The 24041-nt window shown below is 49.3% G+C and overlaps 1 protein-coding gene across 1 annotated transcript in view; it reads left to right on the plus strand.

Annotated features, from left to right (window-relative positions):
- MAP4 (microtubule-associated protein 4) overlaps positions 1–24041 on the plus strand; it is a gene marked incomplete at its 3' end in the record, with an annotated part of 97356 nt that overhangs the window by 62089 nt on the left and 11226 nt on the right. The window contains exons 12-14 of the mRNA XM_010141343.1: positions 18115–18215; positions 19121–19318; positions 20783–20960. Of these exons, the coding sequence (XP_010139645.1) occupies positions 18115–18215; positions 19121–19318; positions 20783–20960 (477 nt within the window). The remainder of the gene's footprint in view (positions 1–18114; positions 18216–19120; positions 19319–20782; positions 20961–24041) is intronic.

Genomic DNA, 24041 nt, shown 5'->3' on the forward strand with positions numbered 1-24041 from the left:
AGGCAGAGCTGAGAGCGAAGTGAATACGCTTTTTTGTGAATTCTGCCAGGCTGAGAACGTGGAACCCGTTTCCTTCGTGACACCGTTGAGCTTTCGGGGGTATCTGAATTTCCAGCCTCGTCTTCCCATGCTGAAGTTGCTAGTTCCTGGCTTGTGTGTCGTGTGGTTCATTCGTCTTTGCCTCTTTTCGGTTTCCACCACCAAATACTCCTGCAATAACCAAATACTGGTGATAGTTTGAGTTGGGAACACCCTTGAGTGTGTTTTAACTCTGGTTTTGGCTGATCACTAGGGTTTTAAATGTGTTATATGTAAATTCTGAAGAAAGTGGGATTTATCTGTAAACATCCAGTCCTATAAAACACGGGACCATGTTGAAGCGTGGCACAGTCCACACCTCTCCCATGTGTGTGAACATGAATGTGAACTGCTCTTTTAGGGTTTTGGCTTTTAGAGAGCGTGTCCTTGATGGTTCTGGTCAGTCTGATCGCTGGCTTTTACTGGTAATAACACTTAATTAGAGATCCCAGTAGCTGGTGGTGCTGGCAAGGAGTAGCTCATCATCCTGGAAAGTGATGTTGCCTTAGAAACCAGCGCAAAGGGCTGCACGGAAACGATTGTGGTAGGTTAAAAAACAGCAAAGGCATTAGAGGGGATAAGTAATGGCTTCGGGAGCGAAGCAAAAATAGAAACGCTAGGCTGATTCATCTGCCGAGGCTGGGAGCCTGCAGATTGGGTGTGAGGTCGTGACGTGGCGATGTAGTGATCTCGCTCTGCCCTGGGCATTGGCACTGCCTCCCCTGGGCAGCCGTGCTTCACCTGGGGAAGCTCGGGGAAGGGGACGGGGAGTCTTTGCAGTTTCTTCAGCACACGGGGATGCCTTCTGTGGAAAAACACTCCTGTTCAGGGGTGCAGTGTAAGCACCAGAACAGGTCTGAGCAGCTCGGGTGAATGGCTGCGGATGTGTTTAATGGTGGTACTGAAAGAGGTGCTGGATGTGCTCCGCCTCCCTGCCAGGCTTACTTGTGTCAGCTGTACCTGTAAGGAAAGACAGGATTTAATGATGAAAAGAGGATGTGAACAGGCACAGTACACCCTTCCTCCTGGTGAAACAGGCCGCTGTCTCATTCCTAGGAGGCTGCGAGAAGCTCTAGGCAGCGGGTGAATCTCCACATCCAGAAGCTGGACCAGGGTCTGACTTGCAAGAGCTTACAACTATTTCACTGCTATTATCTGACACGTTCTCAAAAAGAAAGAGATGGTGGAGAGCCAACAGGATTGCAAAAGCCCAGATTTGGTATTTGGAGAGTCTGAAATCTTCCTCATAGCCAAACGAAGGGTGAAAGCAATGGACTTACCCTTCCAGCCCAGCTCCTCTTTAACATGGGCTCTTCCTCGCCTGAGGTGTCCTTCAAAATCTGCCCCACTCCCGTTTGCTGAACATCCTCCCCCATTTCCTGCTTCTCCGCATTGACTGGTTTATCTTATTATCATTCTTTAGGGAATTTAAGGTTTGTAAGAATCGAAAGGAACAACTGGGACCAAAGCTCTGGTGCGAGGACGGCCGGTCGTGTCTTGTGAATGGTGGTTTCTGGTCTCACTGAAAGCACAGCACCGTGGCACAGCTTCAGAAGCAGAATATTATTAAATTTAAAGGGAAAAAAAAAAAGCATTTGGTAGAAAGTAAAGGCCAGAGAATGCGCGTCTGGAAACAACATGCTGTGGGCCGGATGAAGCTGTTGAAAGCTCTCTGCGTGAACTCTGCATTACCTCCATTAATGTCCTGAGAGATTAAATATTAGATGACTTCAGAGATTTTTCATAGCTAAGCATTCTCCTGCCTCTGAGTAGCCCAGGTATTGACTGTGGTTCATTTCCTACATAAAAAATAAGTGATTAAATAAAGCAGCAGCGGTGGTTGGTACCAGCTGCGTATTGACGTTGTGAGTCAAGCTTTTCATTCCAGTGAGGCAAAGCTCTGTTGTGATACTGGGCTCTGAGGTACCAGCCCTAAATCAGTGAGGGTTTGCTCCGCTGTCTGTTATCAGTGGTAGCTGTTTGCTTAATTTAAAAAAAAAAAGAAATAAAACCCCATGAGGTGGCTTCAGGTAGCTTTAGAGACGTGCCCTCACTCCTGGAGAGGTGCATAAAGTGGTCTCTAATGGATTGAGATTTGCTGCAGAAATCTGGGTTTGGAATTGGCTGGGCAAGAGACTGCGAACCTTGAGCTGAGGTCCCGTTTTCCACCAGCGAGACACCCAGGAATCTTCTGAAGCACAGACAAATGGTTGAGGCCTTTTGAGAAGTGAAGCTTGTGGGTGGAACTATTCTGGTTAATTAGAGGGTGTCGTGAAAGATTCATGTAACTTACAGTTCCTTAGTCATTGTTTTTAAATATAGCGGTGTCTTCAATCCAGAGCTTGACTACAAGAAGAGAAATGTGTGGATTTAGCATTTCTCAGCAGCAGCAGCAGGTTAAATTCAGGGGGCGTAGCGTAGCTCGCAGTCTCTGCCTGTAAAAACACATTTCTGCTCAGTTCAACTCTAGCAGGGAGTCCTTGTGCTGCTTCAGCTGGGAGGACAGGGTTTTCTCCTGGGCTGGAGTGCATGGATGGCTGTAACGATCAACGTCCAGTTCAAACCGACAATTTGCCGTAGTCGAGGATTAATCTGCAGCAGGCACTTGAGAAAAAAGCCGGCTCTGCAGCTTGGGGGCTAATGCCGTGGTAGCAATCCAGGTGCTGGGGGCTGGATGCAACCTTCAGCCCTCTCGGGTGGGCTCCCAGTTTGACCAGTGGAACAGCATCCAAATCCAGAAAAGCAGCTTGAAAAGCCTCTTCAGGGATGCTGGGTGCAGGGGCTTCGCAGCGTGGCCGAGGAGCGTGCTTAACACGTGTTGAGACTGCTTTTGGGCAGATGACACAAAATGGGAAATGCTGGGTGTAAATTCAGTGCAGTAGGAAAAATGCAGCTCAAAAATACTGTCGGATATGTCCACATTTCAAAAAAAAATACTGAAAAATCAAGTTTACAGTGTTTCAGACTACAAATCCGCTCCTAACTTGTCCCATCTCTTCCTTCTCCACTTTGTCCCCTTGCTTGTGTGAGTGATATGTGAATTGTGAAATCCTCATTACAGCAACACTTGTGATCGCTGCTGACTCCCAAAGAATATATTAAAATTCCCTGAAAACAAAGCCCTTGTGCTGAAAGAGGTCATTCTGCGCTGCAGTGTTTGGGGCCGGGCTTGTGCTGTTTCGTTTGTGTTTAAGGGGAGGAAAATTGCTGACCTGAGTTCCCAAGTTATCCCTAAGAGTGGTTCATCATCAGGGATTAATATTTCTGAATGCCTTGATCATGACACGGTTTGACAGAGAGAAAGGAGAGGGCAATATTTCCCCAACTGTGAAACTCGCCAAGAAATGCTGCTCGTGGAAAAAAATGATTGCACCGAGCTGATGAAACCCCTGCTCACACCTCGCCGGAGATGGGGATTTCTGCTAGAGGAGTGCATCCCCCTTGATTTTTTACAAAAGGATCCAACCCGACGCTTCCTTTTGAACTAGTGGCTGAATCCAGTAAATGAAGGCGTGCGGCAGGCAGGGGGTGGGGAGGAAGGAGTTTTGTCATGAATACAGGGGGCATGGTGTGTCGTCACCGGCGCTAGCAGCCTGCGAGCTCGGCTCGCTCGGAGCTGGTGTTACAGCCGCGGGAGGAGGCGAAGCGATCGGAGATGTCTCTCTCGAACAAGCAGCCCGCACCGCTCTCCGAATACAGCCAGCTGTGCAAAGGCAAGAACGCCGAGAGCTTCTCGGAAGCCTTCCACTGCATGGAGTCCCCGAAAGACTTCGGCAAAACCGAATTCGAATGGCAGAGGACTGAGGGGAAGCTTAATGAGATTGGCTTGAACGTAAACTCAGGGGGACCGATTAAGGACGGGCTCGTTAAGAACGCTGGTTTCACGGATGAGGACAAGCTCTGCTTCTTTGAAGGGAAACTAGACAAAGAGCTAAAAATAGCTCAGAAAGACAAAAGAGAAATTGAGGTGCAAGGCAAAAAATACCAGGCAGCTGCAGGTCACCTTGAGAGCTGGTCTCTGATTTCTGACACATTCCCTTCTGCAGAAGGGAACTTCGCAAACCCTAAAACTACAGATTTCCATGTGGGACAGGCAGGAGCTGAAAAACCGGGTGCTGGGCTGGGTAGAAATGAAGCCATCACCGATCAGGAGAAAGCAGCCGGTAAGGCTGGAATGGAGACCAAATGCCAGCCAGAGCCAAACGTGCCCAATCTGTCTGTGTCGGAGAGCGATCCCAGCAAATACATGAAGGAACAGGAAACCAGTGTCTGGAATCCCAATTTCCACTCTGTCCTGCCTAACGATTCGGGGTCTAAAGAAACAACCATGAAAAAAGATGGAGCCCCCAGCTATTGTGTAATTGGGGTTGTTAACGACAACTATGTGCAGAGTGGATTCGCTTCTTCCTCAACGGCATCTAAGCCCGAACCTCCAACCACCACCGTAGAGCTGGCACAAGATGACTCCAAAAGTAGTGACTTTAATAATCCCACTGAAATGGAGGAGGAGATGGAAGACAAGCTGGGCTGTGCGGACGACGGCGGTTTCTTGAACAGGGCTGCCCACCAAAGGAAGGCAATGAGGCGTGCGATGTCCGAGTGCTCCCACTTGTCGGTGCCCCTAACCCTTAACCTGGCCGATAAATACCCTGAGCCGGTGCTTAGAGAAGACGTCGCTACTGGTCTGCTCTCTCCTAATAGCAGCCTGACCCAGTGCTCGAGCCCCACAGCCAGAAAGCCGAGCTCTCCGATGAAGAGGTCAATGACCGTGTCAGAGGAGCAAACATCTGTCTGCAGCTCGGGAGCCGAGCAGAGCCGTGCGGGCTTGCCCAGCCTCGTGGTGAAGGAGCATCAGTCCCTCCTGGCAGAGGAGCCAGCTGCCAAGAAGAGAGAGGAGTGGAACAGCGGCAGCAACTCGGTCAAGAAGGAGCTGGGCAGCCCGAGCTTGTATCACAGCAAGCTGGAGCAAATCCCTGAAATCAGCAGCCAGGACAAAGAGAGGGAGGAGGCGGCGGGGAAGAAGGAGAAGAGAAATGCCACCGATGGAGCTGCTGGGGTTGATTCTCCCAAGAGCAAATGCACTGAGATGGAATCCAGCAAAACTGCTCCACTGGAAAGAAAAGAAATCGAGGTCAGCAATGTGCAGAGCTCTCCATCTCCCAAGCAAGGAGATTTACCACGTGATGGTATGTTGCTAATTTTTACCTTCCCGGGGAGCGGGCAGGCAGTGGCTGGGAAACGACTAACCGACTTTACAGGCTGCAGGCGGGGTTGGGTGGCTCAGTGCACCTGGTCAGACCGACATGGTTCAGGGTCCGGCAGGTAGAACAAAGAATGAGGGTTTTGGATAGGCAAAAATGGAGGAAAAATGTGAAAAAACCACAATTGCCTGGCTGGTCCCAGAGCATCTGCTGCGGCACCAGCTGTAAATCATTCGCTGGGATGCTAAACCCGACTAACGGATTTTGATATCTGTAGGTCTCCTCTTGCGAGCGCAGGTACCCCATGGTGGGCGAGCTGTGCTGGGCGTTTTTCAAAAGTTCCAACCTTTCTGGCTGGATCCGAAAGATCGGAGGGTTGTGCTTTCCTGATAAGCTTTTTATCACCCCTTAGTGTTTCTCTTTGAGGGGTAGAGTGATTTCCATAGTTATGCTCTTCGTGTTTCAGGGCTGAAATTCGCCCTGTTACTTTCGGTAAGGTCTTTCCCCGCGCCCCAGTTACAATGGACCTTCCCGGTCGCCAGCGTCAATAGCAGCTTGTTTTATTTTGTGGTGTTTTGTTGTTTCGCTAGCGCTGTGCCGTGTGAGGTCAGTCTTCCCGGATTTCAGATCTGTGAGAAGAGTAGTTAATCTTTGTTCTCCAGCCTGGAACAACAGCTCTGTCTCTCTCGCCAGCTTCAGCCAGCAAATAAACCTGTTTTTTTCCCCAGATTCTGGGCGCAAGGATGGTCTGTGTGCTTTGTCTGTCGCCTGTGTTAACGAGGGCTTTGCATGGGAAGAGGAAAAAAAATGTGTCAGGGAATGAAGACAAAAGAGGATGAGAATTTTTGCCTCCGATGAGTTCTTTTGTAGCCAGCTGTTTTGCTAAAACCTTCAGAGGACTGATAGAAAACTGGAAATTATAATACCCCGGTGCGAGAGGGGGGAGTAACGCACAGGCGGGTGGAGAATGTGCTGTTCAGGTAGAGCTCCAAAACGCCTGACGTGGCTCGGCGAGGTGAGCTCCCTGCAGCAACAAAGGTGCAAAGGGAGTCTCCGAGCAAGGTGGGCTGCTCTGGTAAGCACCGGGTTGGAGAGCGCTCTGCCCTGCGTTCACGGTGTGGTAGTGACACCCAATGGTCGGTCAGTCGGTTCCTGGCTGCCTGTGCCAGGCTCTGACTGTCATCCTTCCAGCTGTCAGCAGTCGCCTTCGACAGAACCGTGTTCTGTCAAGAGTTAGGGTTTTACTTTCCGCTAACAATTTCTCTAGGATGCTTCAATTTCCAAGACTCGTGGTCAGGGATGTATAGGACGAGGTTTTGGCTTTTGGAGAGCTCCCTCTCCAAAGTACCAACATGTCTTATCTTCTTCCCATCACCTCAGGGTTACCTTGTTCCTCCCAGTCTACTTGATGTACGGATTTTAAATAACTCCGGCAGTCGTGAGATGAAGCAGTGTCAGGTTTGGTGGCAGCGCATCACCGATTGCAGACATGGGTCCTTCAGAGCCTGAGCAGAGGTGTCCAGCCCTCGCACGCAGGCAGCTCTCCTGACAGTCGCTGGAGCGCTGCAGTGAGCTCCTGGCTGGGAGAGGACACCTGGAGATGGGTTTGCTTGGGCGCAAGTAGGACCTGTGCAGCTCTGTGCTTACCTGCGCTTGGTTTATCTGTGCTCAGATGATGAAAGGGTCATCAGGCACCTCAATAACTTACAAGTGATGTTGGCATCAAATGTGGAACAGAAGAAAAAATACTGTATTGGTGCACAACAGAACTTCTGGGGTGGGGGGGGGTGCTGACGCACTCTGCGGCGTTTATTTGCAATGAGTTTATTTGCAACGAGGTAAATTAGTTCATGGACAACGAAGCCACCAGGTTTGGCTGGGCTGGCAGATTCTGCTGAGCTTGAGGGGCAGCTCTTCCAAAGCACAGCTATGTGGGACCTTTAAATCACAGAGACATCTAAACCATAGTCTGAAGTGGATTGACATGTTTTCCCCAGGGGGATTGTGCATCAGTGATGGAAAGGTCACTGAAAGATCCGACCGCTGAGTCTTCTGGTCGGGTTGTTGCAGAGGGCTACTTCGTGCTGCCGAGCTGGCTCTAAGTGCCCAGGTTTGCAGGTTTTGTCTCTCTCAACCTGTGTTTTAAACACTAGCTCATTGTCCTTCTAACCCCAGGTCTGAGTGTGAGCTGACAGGGTGGGAACTGAGTTAGCAGACAGCTCGTGGGCTTCCCCGGGTGAGAATACGATGGAGACAAAAATTCCTCAGATGGTTCTGAAATGGTTCCAAACTTTGTGACGAGCTTTTCCTCCTCTCCCCGTTAATAAGCAGAGAGGCGGTTATAATAAAAATAACTTATCCAAGCCCGCAGTCTTGGCTGTAAGCGTGGAACTGATTCTAAATCCGTCCTGTGCATTTATCCACAGCTAAATTGCCCGTTCAGATCCTCGTCAGCTTCCCCCGCTGCAGTCTTGGTATTCACCTTGCAGGTCTCCTTCCAGTCACGAGGCGTGTGTCCAAAACGGCCAACATCTCTTTCACCCGAGAGAAAGGCGTTTTGTGACTTCCTCAATTTTTCTGCCTGTTCTGTCAGTTCATTCGGAGCTTGGCGCTTGCATTTTAAGTAACGACTTTTGTCACTCGCACCGTTTTTCACCCTGAAGGTGCACGCGTTCAGACCTCTCACGCACCCACAGCAGGTATCTTACACCAGGAGGTCCCAGCTGCAGATAGTCCTGGTTAGAGCCGAGCTGCAGGACTTCTGCTGGTCCCTGACTTCATCAGCAGTCGCTGCAGATTCTCGCCGACACAAGCGCTCGCTTTGTCTCCTGCCCTGAACAGCAGCTTTGGTTCATGTTCACGCTGTGGTGGGATTTATTGCACGTACCTAACGTGTCACCTCCGGTGGCATCGCTTAGGTAAGCGACGTCATTCACCGCTGTCTTCCCCTTCTGCCTTCTCTCATTTTCTTTGAATTTCCTCCAGCTTGGAGCATTTTCTGCTGTGAAATACCAGAAATTCCAGGCTCAGCTGGGACTGTCACCTCTCTGCTCCTCAGCATCAGAAAATTTGTCCTGGTTTTCTGACTCTTACTTCTGCATAAATCCATGAGCAAGGGGCACAATCCAGTGTCACTTCTGAATCTCCTGTGGGTTTTTTTTTTTCTGCAGAACACTTTGTGGTTTAGATAAAGACAGAGTCCAGGAGTTCCAACACGACCAAGTTAGGCTGTGATAGTCCATCGCCTCAGGTTTACACGGATTAAAGTTAATGATGGGATTAGGAAATACTGGCACAGCTACCTCATAATGAAGTGATGGTCCTGGCTCAGGTAATGATAGTGGTGTGGATGGTGTCTCGCTAATGAGGCTCCTTGCCAGATGAAATCACGCTTTTAATGAGAAAGAAAAGAACTAAAAGATCACAGGCGGTGGGAAGGAGGTGAAAATGGAGACACTGGTAATAAACAGGGTTTGACACGGGCCATGAGTAGGTCGGGAAAATTCTTGCGGTGCTCATGTTCAGCCTTAAATGTACAATAAACATTGGCGTCTCTCAGGGACTGCGTTTAAAACCGATGCTGAAGGTGCTGTGATCATGACAGCAATCAGGTGGGCTCCCTGGTGACACCCGCTGTGCTCCTCAGAAATGGCAAAGTCCACTGGCCGTTCGAGAGCGACTCAAACCAGTGGGTTACAGCAGATGCAGGAGCTTTCCGCTTCCCCCTTCTCTGGGGAGAGAAGCGAGAAGAGCAGGAAGTTCAGCAGCAGAAGGTGGGTTGAGGGCAGCAGCGCCGGTCTTGAGCAGGGATGTTCTTTGTGGCTGCGCTCTGCTCATGCCTGGAAATCCCTGCTGCGAGCTTGAGGTGCCGAGTGTGGCCGGACTTAGAGTGGGAATTGCTACGGCTGGCTCTTCCCGCTCTCTAGACAGGGTAAAGGTATCGGGAATGTTGAGCTTCAGGGGTTAGAACGACACCCCCGGGCGTGAGATCTCCCGTTGTGCTCTGTGTCTGGAGGCAGGGTCACGGCTGTAATTGTTCTGAACAGGATGGAATTGCAGTTTTATGCCTTCAGATACTGAAAATACCCTCGGGTGTCTCCTGGCCCAAGCACTGCCCAAGCTCAAGCACCCACCTGGGAACTTTCTCCTTGGTATCAGATGACATGCAGGTAGCTGCTGTTGGACTGGTTGGGTCACTGGTGAGATCTGCCTTTGTGCTCTGTGTCTGGAGGCCGGGTCACTGCTGTAACTGTTCTGAACAGGATGGAATTGCAGTTTTACGCCTTCAGATACTGAAAATACCCTCGGGTGTCTCCTGGCCCAAGCACTGCCCAAGCTCAAGCACCCACCTGGGAACTTTCTCCAACGTCCAGACCAGCCGTAAGGACAGACTGAAACACCGGCTCCGGCGGCGTTTCTTCCCTGCTCCCCACTCAATAGCCCTTCTAAGGCTGCTGCGGCTGGTGTCCTGGTTTTGCTGGTGTTCTTCGTTTGACTGGGAGCTGTGCTGGTCTCCCTCACTTGGGTTTGTCTGGGGCATCAGCAGAAAATAGAACTTCTTGTCAGTTTTATGAATGTGCTTCCGTTTTTATCAATGATAAGGGAAGAGCTCGTGATTTGGTGAGCTTCTTTATATCCAGCATCGAATTTTTAGCACAATATTCTGGTCAAACAGAGTGTGTTAATTACTGTAAAGAGCTGTTTGATTGCAGCTCGTGACAGGTTAGACAAACACGGCCAGTAGTTTAGGTTGTTCTAGAAGATTTAGGGTTTCCCCTCCTGGGTCAAAAATAGAGTCTTAACAAATCAGCTTCGGTTTAGAGGGTGTGGGCAAAGAGGACATCTGGATTATTCCTCGATTCTTGGTAAGGAGTGAGACTGTACGCACTGATTGAGTTCGTTTGGTGCCAAATAAAATGCTGTTAGCTGTCCTGTATTTGGGTCAAGCTGGAGACATTTTATATCAGCTTCGGTTTAGAGGGTGCGGGCAAAGAGGACATCTGGATTATTCCTCGATTCTTGGTAAGGAGTGAGACTGTACACACTGATTGAGTTCATTTGGTGCCAAATAAAATGCTGTTAGCTGTCCTGTATTTGGGTCAAGCTGGAGACATTTTATTTCGCCTTTTCTGGAGAGGAGGAAGCAGATAAGGGTTGTGTTTCTGCTTAGTCTGAGATTTGATGTATTTGTAGATACTTTTCTCTAACATCCTCAAACAAAAAGGCTTTATTTGACGGGGATTTTTATGATGAAGCAGCTCCTCTGGATGGGGATGGATGAAGAAGAGCGAGCTCGCGCCTCTCCGCAGCGTTCCTGGCCAAAGCCGTATTTACCATGGCCTGGTTTTGTTTCCCAGGTTGTTTACGTTTAAGAGGGAGAGTAAAGATGGTCATTGCCTTATTGCTTAATCTATTTCTCTTAATGGATTTTCAGATGATGACTCTAATCCCTATGGGAATTATGGGGCTGTTTCATTGAACGCTGCTTGGGTTCAGCTTAGCCCGCTGCCAGCCCATGCTGGGCAGCTGGGAGGCCAGCGAGCGCCTGCCCTCGATCACCAGCACGTTGGAATGCAGCTGCCAGGCCCTTCCGTTTTGAAGCTCACGTATGTGAGCCGGCGTGGATCAGCGAGCAGTGGCGAGGCGGGTGAAATACAGACCCCATGAAATGGGAGCTGATGCCTTACCAAGAGGGGTAGGGAGGAGGCGAGAGGATTGAAGTGGTAGAGTCTCGTTTAACTAGTCAGTAAAAAAAGTCAAGGTGTAACCTTCCTAAAAATCTGCCAGATGCCCGGTACGGAGTTACTGCTGTCCTTTAGCTCCACCTCAGCTTTTGCTTCCCCCAGAAAAACAGAAATACCGGCTTTTGGCCCATTGAGATGAGCCTAAGATGGGTCATAGTGGGGTCTTCACCCGTTCCTTCTGCCGTGGAGAGTGAATTTTGGGGAATGCTTGCTCTGGAATAAGTCGCTGCGTGCTGTTTGAGGAGCACACGCACACCAGCTTTTAGCCTGAGTTCCATGGTTATAAATCAGTGCAGTAACATGGTGGAACTTTAAAAAGATGCTCACGGGTATGTTTCTATAAGTAATTTTTCCTAATTTTACTTCTTCAGGGAAGGAAACAGGAACAGTGAAGCTTTTCAGATTTAGTGCCTGTTTTTTTCACACAGTAACAGCTTTCAGCTGCTACTGCAAAGCTGGTGGCGAAGGGAGCTGAGTCTGAAGGCTTGTGTTTGCTCTCCTCTCGGCTTCCAGCTCAGCGTCACCTCACATGAGCTCTAACCCTGAGGCTTTTGTTTCTGTACGGGTAGAGGAGGAGCAAGAACGCTACTGTTGTATGGATTTTAGAGATGCCAGAAGGATGCTTTTGTGTGGCTTTCTGTCACCCGGCGGAGTTGGAGGAGTTCAGAAAGGAGGAGAGGGCAGCCTAGAAAAAATGGAATCAGTTTGTAAATCCATTATGCCCTTGCATTCTCAATACCATGTGTGACTCCACACGTCGTCCTCTGCCTCAGAAAGGCTGTAGTAGAATAAATAAAGGCATCACGTTAGAGAAGCCGAATAAACTAAGACTCTTTAGCCTGGAAGAGAGAGGGGTGAGAGGGCGATGGCTGTGATTGATTGCTATCCATAAAGTCATCAATGACATGAAAGTTGTGAACAAGAGACTGTTCAATTTTCCCAGTGTAAGGGGATGGGTCATCAAGTGGAAACAGCAGCAGCAGATGAAAGCAAATGGTGCTGGGTGACTGGTGAGCAATTTGCAAAGCGGCTGTAAAACAGCTTGTGCCAGGAATCTGTGAGTTCTGGTATTCTATTACTAATTTTTTTTAACCATGAGGGTAATCAAATACTGGAGGAGAAGCATGGAATCTCCACGTGGAAGATGGAATCTCCATCCTTGGAGATACTCAGGACATGACTGAGAAAACCCCGAGCAATCTGGTATCATTTGAGTGAGGGATTGGGCTAAATGACCTCCAGACATCCCTTCCAACCTCATTGTTCCGCTGTTCTAATGTTAAACGATTACATGGGCTGAAAAGCTGTTGGGCAAGCGGGTAGTCTCTGGATCGCAAGTCACAGGATGGTGAGAGAGATTTTTTTTTTGGAGGAGAGTGGGGTGGTTTTTTCCTCCTTATGCTTCGCTAAACTATATATAGTTATTCATAATTGGGACTTGGCTTCAAGGAGACCGATGATTAATTGTGTTCAGCGTGGGCATCCTCCACTACGTTGCTGTAATACAGAGTTGCTCAGACTGGAATGGAGCTCGGAAGGGCTCCAGTTCAACCCCCGGTGCAAAACCACGCTCCACGGCCATGCATGTCCCTTGCAGGTCTGAACGTCTCCAAGGCTGGAGATCTCGCAGCCTCTTTGGTCCTCTTCCCAGGGTTTCACCTCCCTCACGCTGAAGACATTTACTTGGTGTTTGGAGACTACAGGTTGCTGTAAGCAACCTGATCTGCTGGGACCTGCTTTGGGTGATGCCTTGGGCTGGTGACCTCCAAGGTCTCTTCCAACCCTTCGTTGCTCTCGGTCCTGCTCCTGTGGCACACCCGTGCAGGCAGATCGCTGCGTTCACAGCCCTGTGCCGTAGGTGTGATTGCATTTTGAGTGATGAGTTCAAGGTTAAACCCATGAAGCGTTGCCTTAGCTTTCAGTGTGGGATTGCAGTCCTCCTGCGTATGTTGGGTTCGCACAACTCGACGGCACGGTTCGTGTCCTTCCCTGGCGACGTTACTCTGCAGCTTCATTCAGAAGTGTGAAGGAGAACGTCACCTCTGCTGTTGTTCCCTATTGCCCAGCTCTGCTGTCTTCAGACTCGAGCAGCTTTTGCCCCTGCTTTGTTGCTGCTTTTGAGGAAGAACCCCCTTAGCATCCACAAAACTCAGTCAAAATACAGAGTTTGGCCCGTGATCTTCTTCAAAAGGTGCCTGTGGTTTTCAGACAGCAGAGCTTAAAATCTGCCAAAGTCTCTCTATCACCATCCTCTTTTTTTATCCATTTGGAGGGAGATTCTGTGTGTCCTTGTGACATGAAGGAGCATCACCCCATTCCTCAACTCCTGCTAATGAGAGTCTCCCTGGAGGAAAGATCGCCTGAGGAAAAGCTCTGCCGTCAGCAGGGTGAGGGCTAGTGGATGAGTTTGCTGTGGAAGGCGTGGGACGGGCTGGGTCTGAGTGGCTAGTTCTGAGATGTGCTGGAGGGCTCCTTGGGAAGTCGTTGGAGCTGGAGAGGAAACTTGGGAGAGAGACCCGTTCAAACAGGGCCGTTTTTTAAAGAAATAAGAGTTGATTTAAATACGAACGTTGAGCCGTGGAGGGCAGTTGGGTCTGTTACACGGCTGACTAGGTAACTGCTGTACAGTCTGGGCTTTGGGGGAAAAAAAGATATTCCTAAAACCATTGCATCATCTACGTCGATGGCTTTATATCACATTCCGTTTCTTCTGATGGTAACTCGCCCGCGGCTGTTATCCACTGAGAGAGAGGCAGCGTGTGCAGATTGAGAGGTTAAGGGTAAAACACACCAAGAGTCTCCTCAGACGCCGGGGTCCTTGAGTAAATAATGTGTTACGAGCTGCTGCCGATACCTAGAAGCGAGGCTGCACAGCCGTTGAGGAGCCCCTGCCCACACCGCGGCTGCGTGGATGGCCCCGCGTGCTTGATTTGCGTCACAGTGTGTCAACGTGGCTGTTGGAGGCAGAATTCTGAATTTCCTCCTTGGTGTTTTTTTATGGCTCGCTCTGCTAGTACAAGATACGCAGAAGGAGGTTTATTTTCTGTAACTTTTAGGATCTGTAGGAAGAGTTTTGTCCCCTTTTATAACAAGGAGCTGAAGCTTTTTCTTTTTTTTTTTTTGAGCATCCGTTTTGGCACAAGTCATCTCAGTTTCACCATTCATTCTGAAAAATCACCACTGCCTGCTCGTCAGGAGCTGTGTTCCCTCTGGCTTCAGTTTTATCTGAACACCACAGGGGCTTGTGTGCTGGGTCCGTCCTCCAGGAATGGCAAATGTCTGGTTTCTGGTGGTTAAAATCTATTTTAGAACGATGCTTTTCAATTTGTCGTTGGCTCTCGCGTGCCTTGGCCAAGCGTCGTTTCAGTGTGGTGAAGAGGTGGCTTGTACGAAGGCGTGGATAAGCACTGGGAGATGGGCCACTGGACGTGGCCAACACCACGAGTCCCCTGAGGCTTCAACCAGCGAGAAGGTTCAAACTAGGGGGTGGTTTATTTCAGTGAGTTATAATGTCGCTGAATTTGAGCAGATTTTTAAATGTCTGACGCAAGGCTGCATCCGCCAGCGTCAAACCTCTCCTGCAGCAGACGAGAGCGGAACCTTGTCAAGGAAAACAGAGCGATTATCTTTGATAGTTGTCTTCAGTGTTTTTCTCAGACTGGCCTGTTTGGTCTAAACCCACATAGAGTCGGGGAGGTGCTATAAATATGAGGTGACAGCGTCCATGTGAGGCAAGCTGGGCCAGCCCGGGGGTCCCTCCCCCACGCGGCACCTCAAGAACCCCGACCATCGCTCCTTCTGCCGGCTGCAGCGAGTCTGAAGGACGTTTAGTATCACTGTTCAGGGAGGCGTAAGCACCGCTTCTCAAGTTTGCCCTTTCATAATTGATGTCTGCAAAACCTCAGACAAGACTCTGGAGTTTGCAGCTTGTGGGTTTAGTTGTCACTGTGGAGTCTCCTCTATTCTCTGGTGCACCTAGGTGTGAATGATGTCTTCCAGCATCGCCCTCAGAAATTGGGCAGCAGTGGTGGCCTCGCGGTGTCGTGGACTGGCACGTACCAAAAGTTTGATTTCCACCAATTAAAACATTCTTAATGAGGAAGGAATGGTGAGCTGGGGGTGTGGGGGGACCTACAGAACAGCACAGAGCAGGGAGCAGTAGCAGGGAGCTGATTGCAGGGTCATGCCTTTGAGTTTATAGGCAGAAGCCAGATTGGAGTGTCCTTCCCTCTCTCCTTCAAGCCCCCGTTCCCCCGGGAGTAGCTCGGTTCTGGGTGCTGACTCAGCTGAGCAGAATTTTCTCCACCAGAGCACACAGAGGACAGGAGCTGTGGCGGCGGAGGGAGCGGAGCTCGGGGCACAGCAGCAGCCCCGGCTAGAGCCCCCAACAAAATGTCTTTGAAATACCTTTCAGAGGTTTGTTGCCATGCTTGGAGGAACAAGCAAACTGAAAAGTCTCTTGAATAATTCTTGCAGACTAATGAACAAATTTGATTGAGGTTTGGCAGCTTGTCCTAATATTCCCTGAAACTCGGAAACCTTCCCAGGCAGTTCCCTGCGCTGCGTAGGAGAGAATGTCCTCGTAATTAAACGATGAATGAGAGCGAACGTTCTGATGAGCACATTGGGTCACTCCTCAAATTGAGGCAGCACAAAACAAAACCTTCCTCCTGTAATCCCTCGGGGTCGTGTACCTCGGAGCTGCGCACCCTGGTGGATGGGAGCCTGTGAGAGATGGAACCTGAACTACGGTCCTGTGGCCCCTGAGTTAGGAGAGGTCCCCTCCTGGGATCATCATTGTGTCATTATTTACGGACCGAAGTCTCTGTACCTGGATGTGAGCTGGTGCACCTGCGGTGCAGCTTGGTGCTGCTGCATTGCTGGGGTATATTTTTTTAAAAGATGTAAAACCAAACATTTGCTCTGTAGAACCTTTATGTTCTCCCTGGTAATTCTGTGTGTTGGCGTTATTCACTCCAAATCTCTTCTCTTGTAGCCATTATTTGATTAAGTAACATGAGATTCATGTTGTCCTTAGTTCCAAAGTGTGGAAGCTGCTGGACTTCAAGTCCTGCAACCTGGGAGGTTTTTTGAGGAGCCGCATTTAGACCCCTGAGCGGACAAATCCGCGTCGCTGCGTGGCTGCTGCAATCTCACGAGAGGTTTAACATTACCGCTGACTTAGCTGAAAAAATACTCCAGGCAGGGCGTGAAAGGTAACGTCGGCCGGGTGGAAGTCACCTTGGTGTGGGAGACGTCTGCGGCTGGTGGGGTTCAAAGCCACCCCCGGACGTGAGGTCCCGGGGGCAGAGTGCAGTGGTAGTCACTCAGGCAGGAGGTCGTTGCTCAGAAACAGGAATCGCTCTCCCTGGTGTTGCTGTAGATAAACCTGATGATGGGTTAAATGAGGGAGAATACAAAGATTTATTGAAACGCAGTGGAGAAAACTGGTGTAGAGGAACCAATGTAGGTCAGCTACTACACCAAGGGGCTTTCTAGGTGAGCGTGAATGATTCTGAAGGGTTTCGCCTTAAAAACAGGGTCCAGCCAGTACATTTTGGTGCTTGTTTTATCCCCAAGTCTTTTTTGTATGTTAAACCCATAACCCATTGCTGAAGCAACACGAGGAAAATAAGGCTTCTAAACTTGTCCTGGAGTCAGAAAAACAAACCCCAGCAACAAGCCCATCCTGCTGTTGCGCAGTGCCGGTGGAAGCCGTGGTTCTGTTATTTGCCTTGTTTCAACAGCGTCGTTTGTACCAGAAGCGAGCTGTCCTCTGAGACGCTCCCTTCGACATTGACACGCAAGAAAATTGAAACAGAAAGAGTAATTTTCAGTGGAAAACAACCTTCTTACTGTCAGAATTGTTACCCTGTTGTCTGGTGAGCCCTTAGCTTGCGCCGCAGCGTTACAGTCTGTTGCCTTGTTATAAAAAGAAACATCCAGCGCAGATAACGCTTTATTTTGATCCCTGGCTGACAAGGGAAAATGGATAAATTTGGGATGGGTTGTTGCACCATATCCCTCACCAAATTCCACCGCCGCAGGAACTGCAGCGGCAGAAAGCCCAGAGCAGTGCAGTCGTACAGCAACACCGCGGAGAATCGCTGCTTTAAAAGCGTTTTATAGGGAAACGGCCTCTTGCACCTCTCCTGGTGCAAAGCAGCGTGGCACTTCTGCTGGAGGGTTTAGAAGACTTCAGGAGGAAACTTAGTGAAGCTGCTCCTAAATCAACGTTTCATTGTGCTTCTTGCTTTGGGGGGCAGTTGTTTTCCTCCTGCTGGTGGGTGGGCAGTGCTCAGAGCCTGGTTTTTAAGAGGAGATGAGGAAGTGGTGGTGGCTGCTCTGCTGCTGCGAGAAGAGCGCGTGTTTCGCTGTCCCCACTCAGCGTAACACCTTCGGTGGTGATGACAAAACTGAACAGCCACAGTGAAAGACTGGTAACCCTTGTAACTGAGTCGAAGCTTCACGCTGCGAAACACCGCATACAGCAGCACGACACGACGGTTTCCACTCTCACAAAGGTCTGTTTGGGCGTGTTAGAATGAAAGCTCCATGTTTCTGCTTCCCCGAGGGACGTTCCCCGTTCACAGTCTAGCTCCTTCGGCTGTCGGGAATCCTCCCCGCTGGCGGAGAGCAGAGGAAAGCTCAGGAAGAAGCTGCTATAATGACAGGGGAAGCTTGAAAACAGTGTCCTACCTCAGGATAAGTCATAGCGAAAAACCTGGGAGAGGTCACAACTGCACCACTAACCTTCCAACGATCCGTTTGAATAGCTTGAAAGACAGGAAGGTTTGATCTTTTAATTAAACCAGAGGTTTCCTTCATCTGCTGCCTGTCTTTTCACACTGGAATGATATAAGAAATGGGATGCTAACGGCATCTGGTGGAACCTGTCCTGTTGCAGGGAAAATCTTTCTTCCTGCAGGTATTCTGGTTCGGGAGAAATGTTCCAGAAATAGCCAACCTGGAACTGTCTCAGTTGTGTCTCCTCCTGCTACTGGGTTCAATAATAGCGAGCTAAAAAAAATCAGTTGTTAAAAAAAGCTCCAACTTACGAAGTCTCCCTTCCTTTTTATTGTGTTTCCCAGCAAAACCAGAGGAGACCAAGCCAGCTGAAGCTGTGACAGGGAACGATATCACGGCACCTCCCAACAAAGAGCTTCCTCCCAGCCCTGAGAAGAAGACAAAGGTAGGTGTCATTCCGCGGTCGGCCTCTTCGCTTCCCTGGTTTTTCTTTGCCGGCTTTTCTGCTTCTTCAGCTGTAGCAACCCAAGTTCTGTTTTCTGAGCTGCCGTTTGGGAACCATTTTACCGGGACAAGGTCCCTGGTTACGGAGCAGCAGACAGCTCAGCCCGTAGCGGATGAGACTGAAAGTGGGTTTAATAAGTGCGTGATAAGCTGTGTGTAATTAACTCCCTGGCTGGTATCGCTGCTGTAGAAGTAGTAAACAGGCGCGGTAACTCCTGCGCTCCACCGATACTCTCCTGGTTGGTTGTTTACAGCACATGTATTTGCATTCCGGTCAGCATGCAGGGGCCCTGCTCAGGAGCTGATAGTCCCTTATTTCCAGGCTCTTTATGAACCAGGAGAGATGGCAGCTTGCAGCATTCAGCAAAACCCAACCCCAAACGCGCCAACAGTGGGCAGGGGGTTCTTGGTCCCCCCGAAGCAGCGGACGTGTGGCCACGGGTGCTGATCGGATGAGGATTTAGAGCTGCAGTCCCTGGTGTGCATGTGATTGGAAAGCAACGTCCTGTGTCCTGCACGTAGGACTAGATGCCAGGAGCACCCAATCACTAATCCCAGCTTTACCAGCTATTCCTTCTGTCGCTTTGGATGTTGCTGGAATAAATTCTGTTCGCTTTGAATTGAATGGCAGGACTCCAGTGGGCTCGGGGGCAGCCCTCTTCTGCTGCTTCACTTTGGTCTTTGTAACGCTCAGAAAACAGAAAGCTAATTATGACTTTTTCTTTCATTTCAAATATCACTTTTATGTTCTTGCAGCTCAGTGTTTTGGTTTACAACGCACTATTTTTTGTTGTGTATTTTTTTGTTGGTTTTATACTGGATTTTGCTTTCTGAAAACCCCTAAAGCCTGCCGCAGCCACATCCTCTGCCAAGCCCGCAGCCGCGAAAGCCAGGCCCCTGGCTACCAGCCCCAAGCGGCCAGCCTCTGCCGCGCCCGGCCCAAACAAAAAACCCACCAGCCCTACTGCGGCCACCACCGCTAAACGCCCGGCCACCAGTACCGCCCGGCCCTCCACCTTAACTCCAAAAGAGACTAAACCAAAGGTAAGAAACTGCTTGCTTTTGTGTGGGAGCGCCGAGAACTTGTTTCCATGTTAGCTTAGCAGCTGCCTTACCCAAGAGTCAAACCATCAGTCTGGGAGGATAAGATCAGGAATGTGATTCACTGTGTTACCAGAGCTGTGCAGTTACTGGTATCAGCTTCCATTAACCCACCCACGGCATCAGGCCCCGAGCACGTAACTGTGTCATCGCAGAGGAGGAAGTTAAACTTGCCCGTCTGACTACAACATTTCCAGTGAGCAGCCAAGAAGTGCACAAGATGATTTTTTATTTCTTGCTGTAACTGAAGGAGGAGGGAGTTTTAAACACAGATACGCTGCAAACACAGGGTGTCTGTTCAATCCAGACCAGAGGACGCGAAAACGGAACGGAGAGCATCAGTTATTAAAGGAGGGGAGGAAAATCAGGTTGAACTCTTCAGCATTTCCTACTGATTGTCTCTGTATGGTGTCTGGCCGTATCTGGTAGGATCAGATAACTGCTCATACCCTTAGGTGCTGAGGAAATGCTGGAGATGGGTGATTGTCCCAGGAGAGAAGGTTGTGGACAGCTCTTGGTAGTGCATCTGAAAGCCAGAGCAGGGCGGCCACGTGTAGTGTTAGGAATGGGAAATGTTCCTGGCACCTTCCCTACGTTAACTTGTCGTATTATCTAGTAAAAGACTTCAAATCTGAGAGGGAATGTAAAGTCTGTTTCAGAAGCTTTCAGCTGTTCAAACACTGGCGTTTCGCTGTACGTTTAAGCTCTAATAACTGCCTGTGAGTGTCTTTTGAACTAACTAAAACCAAGGAAGAGAGTATGAAAGCGCAGGCGTAAGGCTGTCCTTTTTTCTGTGCACCAGGGTCTTAGGTTTGTTGAAGTTCCTGCATGATTCTGAATCCCTTTTTGATGAAATCAAAACCTCATTTGTTTCCATGCATCAACTCCATATTTTAATACTTAAGGGATCAGTCAGTTTACAAACAAGTGACTTCCCAGGGACAGACGTTAAATATTTTCCAAGTGAGAGATGAACCACGGACACCTAATTGCTATGTCCGTGGTGCTTTCATCGATGCTTTCTTAGCCCAGGAAGCATTTCTGCTCGTGGAGGAAAGCGATCTCTCCCAGCAGTACTGCTGGCGGGCTGATGTTTTCCATTTGCTTTCGGCAGCAGAACCTCACCCACCCCTCTAAACGGTCTCCACACGTTAATGCTGAAACAGATCAGGACGAGTCCTAACACTCACCAGGGTCCACGCTCTGGGTCCTGCGCTCAATAGAGTTGGTCGCTTCTGCAGGTCTTAATTGTATTTTTAATCGTCTGCGTGATAATGTTTCAGCAGTGCCTAGCTCATATGTTTAAGAATTTAAACAATTCCCATTTATTTCAGGCTTTTTGTCAGCAAGCGTTTTGCAGAGCCTGTCAGTGAAATCCTGGCTCTGACGTAGCCTGTTCGTTTTCAGGTTGCAGATGCGAAGACCACGGAGAAGCGGACCTCACTTTCAAAGCCCCCATCATCTACCACTCCTCGAACTACTGCCAAGAGCACCCCTACTACTCCTCGGACAACGGCGGCATCGCCAGTCACCGCAGCTGCTGCTGCGAAAAGTACTGCTGCGACTCCCCCGAAGAGGCCCACGTGTAAGTGTCCTCCTGGTATTCCTCAGCAGATCTCTCTCCCTATCCAGCTGCGGGTCTCCGTTTGAGTAGCAGCCTTGGTTCACGCTGTGATGTCTTTCTCACGGATTCCAGTACGTCCTTAGGTCATCCCGTGGCTCCACCAGAATAAAATTGGTCTCCTGGAAAACCAGGGTGTGATCTTCAGGTTCAAAAGAAGGAAAAAACCCGACACCTTGAGGTGCAGCTGTGTAGAAGAAGCCACAGCTGCTGCTGTTGTGTCCGAGGGGTGTGAACTGGCCTACCTGTCAGGCAGGAGTTGACTGGAAGCTTAGTGGTACCTGAAATCTCCACCCTTTTAATACAACACGAGGCAAGATCCCATGCCCAGGAAGCTGTAGGTCGGAGTTTTTTCTCTCCAGGGCTTCCTCTTCCAAAAGCAAAGCAGAATGACCTCCAGGGCCAGCTTGGATCAGCTCTGCGTGACCTGGGGCTAGGACAGTTACTGAACAGGCGTGATGTCAGTGCCATTCCCTCTGTATTTTGCCATAGTAACAGTTAGAATAAACATTAAGGCTAATGTAAAACTTTGGAAAGTGAATCTCCAGGAGAGGAATTGAAGCTCTCAGAAGAGATTAAAAAAAAAAGATTGAACAGAAGTGGAGGTTTTTTACTAGTGCAGGAACAATTTGGAGCTGAAACCACATCAGCTTCACCAGAAAAGCATGTCCCACTCCTGCTGCTGCCAAAGAGGGAGCTTCCCGTGAGTTCAACACAGTCAGCGTGACACATGAGCACCTATCAGCATCTTGAAAACCCTCTTTTCACTCATTTTAATGGAGCTGGAGTGATTTAACATCACACGAAAATGCAGTTAAATGTTCTCAAGTCTTTTCAAATTTTACCTCCTTGGCAAAATTTGCCAAGAAAGATGTAAAACTAATACCACGGGTGGGGCGCTTTGGTCTGTGAGTCCCGAAGCGTGAATCCATAACCCGTCTTTCCCAAAAGGACCTCGAGGTTTTAACTGTGCTGCCATCTATTAGGCTGGATGTACATTCCATGCCTTATGCTCTAGGGGAAATGTAATTAATCGAGTGCAGAGGAAGCGTTGCACTTTGCAAGAGCCTGTATCTTAACCCAACCTGCGGACGTCCCTGTACCGTTCCCTCTGTGTGGTCTTTAAGTCCGCTGTAGCCCGGAATGCTTCGTATGCCTTAATGAGTTCAGTTCTTTTCTCCTTCCAAAACTGAGACATGGACAAAGCAGCGTTTTCTGGTGACATTTGAAAAGAGATGGAGTCAGCGATGCAGAGATGCAGGAAGGTTGTTCCAAGTGGCAGGACGTACAGAGGAAGAGGCTTCTGCACCAGCGAGGGTGGTGGGACGCTGCCAAAGTACAGTGAGAACTGGGTGGGCGAGGGAGAGATGAGGTCAGCTGGAGAAACTCCATCGGGAGCTGAAGCTGTTTGTCTGGATCTGGAAGCGCACAGGGGAGTCACGAATGGTGAAAGCTGGGAGTACTGGTTTGGAAGAGAAGGCAAGGGTGAGACAGAGGCTGGACAGTGGCGCAGGACCTGAAGGGGAATCGCAGCGAGCCCAACACCAATGGTTCTGTTTAGGCTGAGCACGTGTAACTTCAGCTGGATGCACAGATGTAGGTGATGGAGACCCAGGTCTCTTCTGGTCATGGTTTAGTGTCTCAGTACGTAGCACTGGGATGGACAGTAAGTTTCTGGCTAAAGATGACATTTCAGAAGGACCATCTGCTCCTGCTTTTCAGTCGAAAGACAGAGACTCTCACTTAGAATCACAGACTGATTTGGGTGGAAGGGACCTCAAAGATACCTAGTTCCAACCCCCTGCAGGGAGCAGGGACATCTGCACCCAGAGCAGGGGGCTCAGAGCCCCAAGGGCCAACCTGACCTGCCGTGGGGCCAGGCATGGGGCTGCTCCCACCTCTCTGGGCAGCCTGGGCCAGGCTCTCACCACCCTCACAGGGAGGAAACCCTGCCGTTTCTTCAAATGCTCAGTCATTCTCGCTGGTTAAAAATGGGTGGAGTGGCTTGTTCTGAAATGATGGGGTTTCACTTTGCTGGGTGTTAAGTGTGTCACTTCCTCAGCCAAGTGACAGCCTGGGCTCTCTGGTGCTTGATTATTATTTTTCTTTCCGATTTTTTTTCCCCCAATTCTCCCCCCGCTCTGTGAAAACGACTTTGATTTGTACAAGAGCAACTCTCCCGTCTTTCCAATCAGAAAAAGATCAAAGTGTTGGCCCGTCATTACAGACTGTTTTCCCAGAAGCTTTATCATTCTCCAGGTTTTCGACATCACACACTAATGACATAGACAAAAGTGTTCAAGCGTTTGGTTCCCCACTGACACAAGGAGAAATAACATCTCTTTGTAGATTAAAGTGACATATTAGTCCTCTCGCCCTCATGTGAACCTCAGTCTGGTCCGTCCGTACAGGTTTCCCAATTAAAGCTGTGGTCTGAAGGAGTGAGATGAGGTTGGTTTGACGTGACCTTTTTGAAGTGTTTTGTATTAATTATGTATCTATCCTTTAGGCCTTATTAAATTACCCTGATGTGTTTCATCTCATTAGCTGGTATCTCATCTGTGGTGTTTAATTGAATGCTTTTAGCAAAGGCAGGATGGAACGATCCAGACTAACCTGGCCTCTAGTAATCTGCCTCTCCCGCTTGCTCTGTTCTGTATCAGTATTCCATGCACTACCCTGCCAGCTACGGGGCTTTATCTAAAAATCTAAGACCGTTAATTAAAATTAAATATTAGAAGATGGGGGTTTCATAATCTTTTTCCGTGTAGTGTTTGGTTTTAACGACGCCTTCCTTTGGCTACCAAAACGAAACAGATTTTAGCCAAAGTTGTCCGTCATTGGTAGTAAAAATCCCAGAATTTCATTATCAACGAGCTCTTGAAAATAAGGGGCTGGTTTTATTTTTCCGTCTGTGTTTTTTGCTGGATCAACTTTGGTTTTATGGTTTGATTCTGCTTCGAGAAATAGAGACACGCCCCCGGTTTCGACTGTCCTCTGTCTGTGTGCAGTGTAATCAGGTCATGATCGTTGGTGTCTGCCCAC

This window comes from Buceros rhinoceros, unplaced genomic scaffold (genome assembly GCF_000710305.1).
Source record: "Buceros rhinoceros silvestris isolate BGI_N320 unplaced genomic scaffold, ASM71030v1 scaffold798, whole genome shotgun sequence".
Classification (NCBI taxonomy): Eukaryota; Metazoa; Chordata; class Aves; order Bucerotiformes; family Bucerotidae; genus Buceros; species Buceros rhinoceros.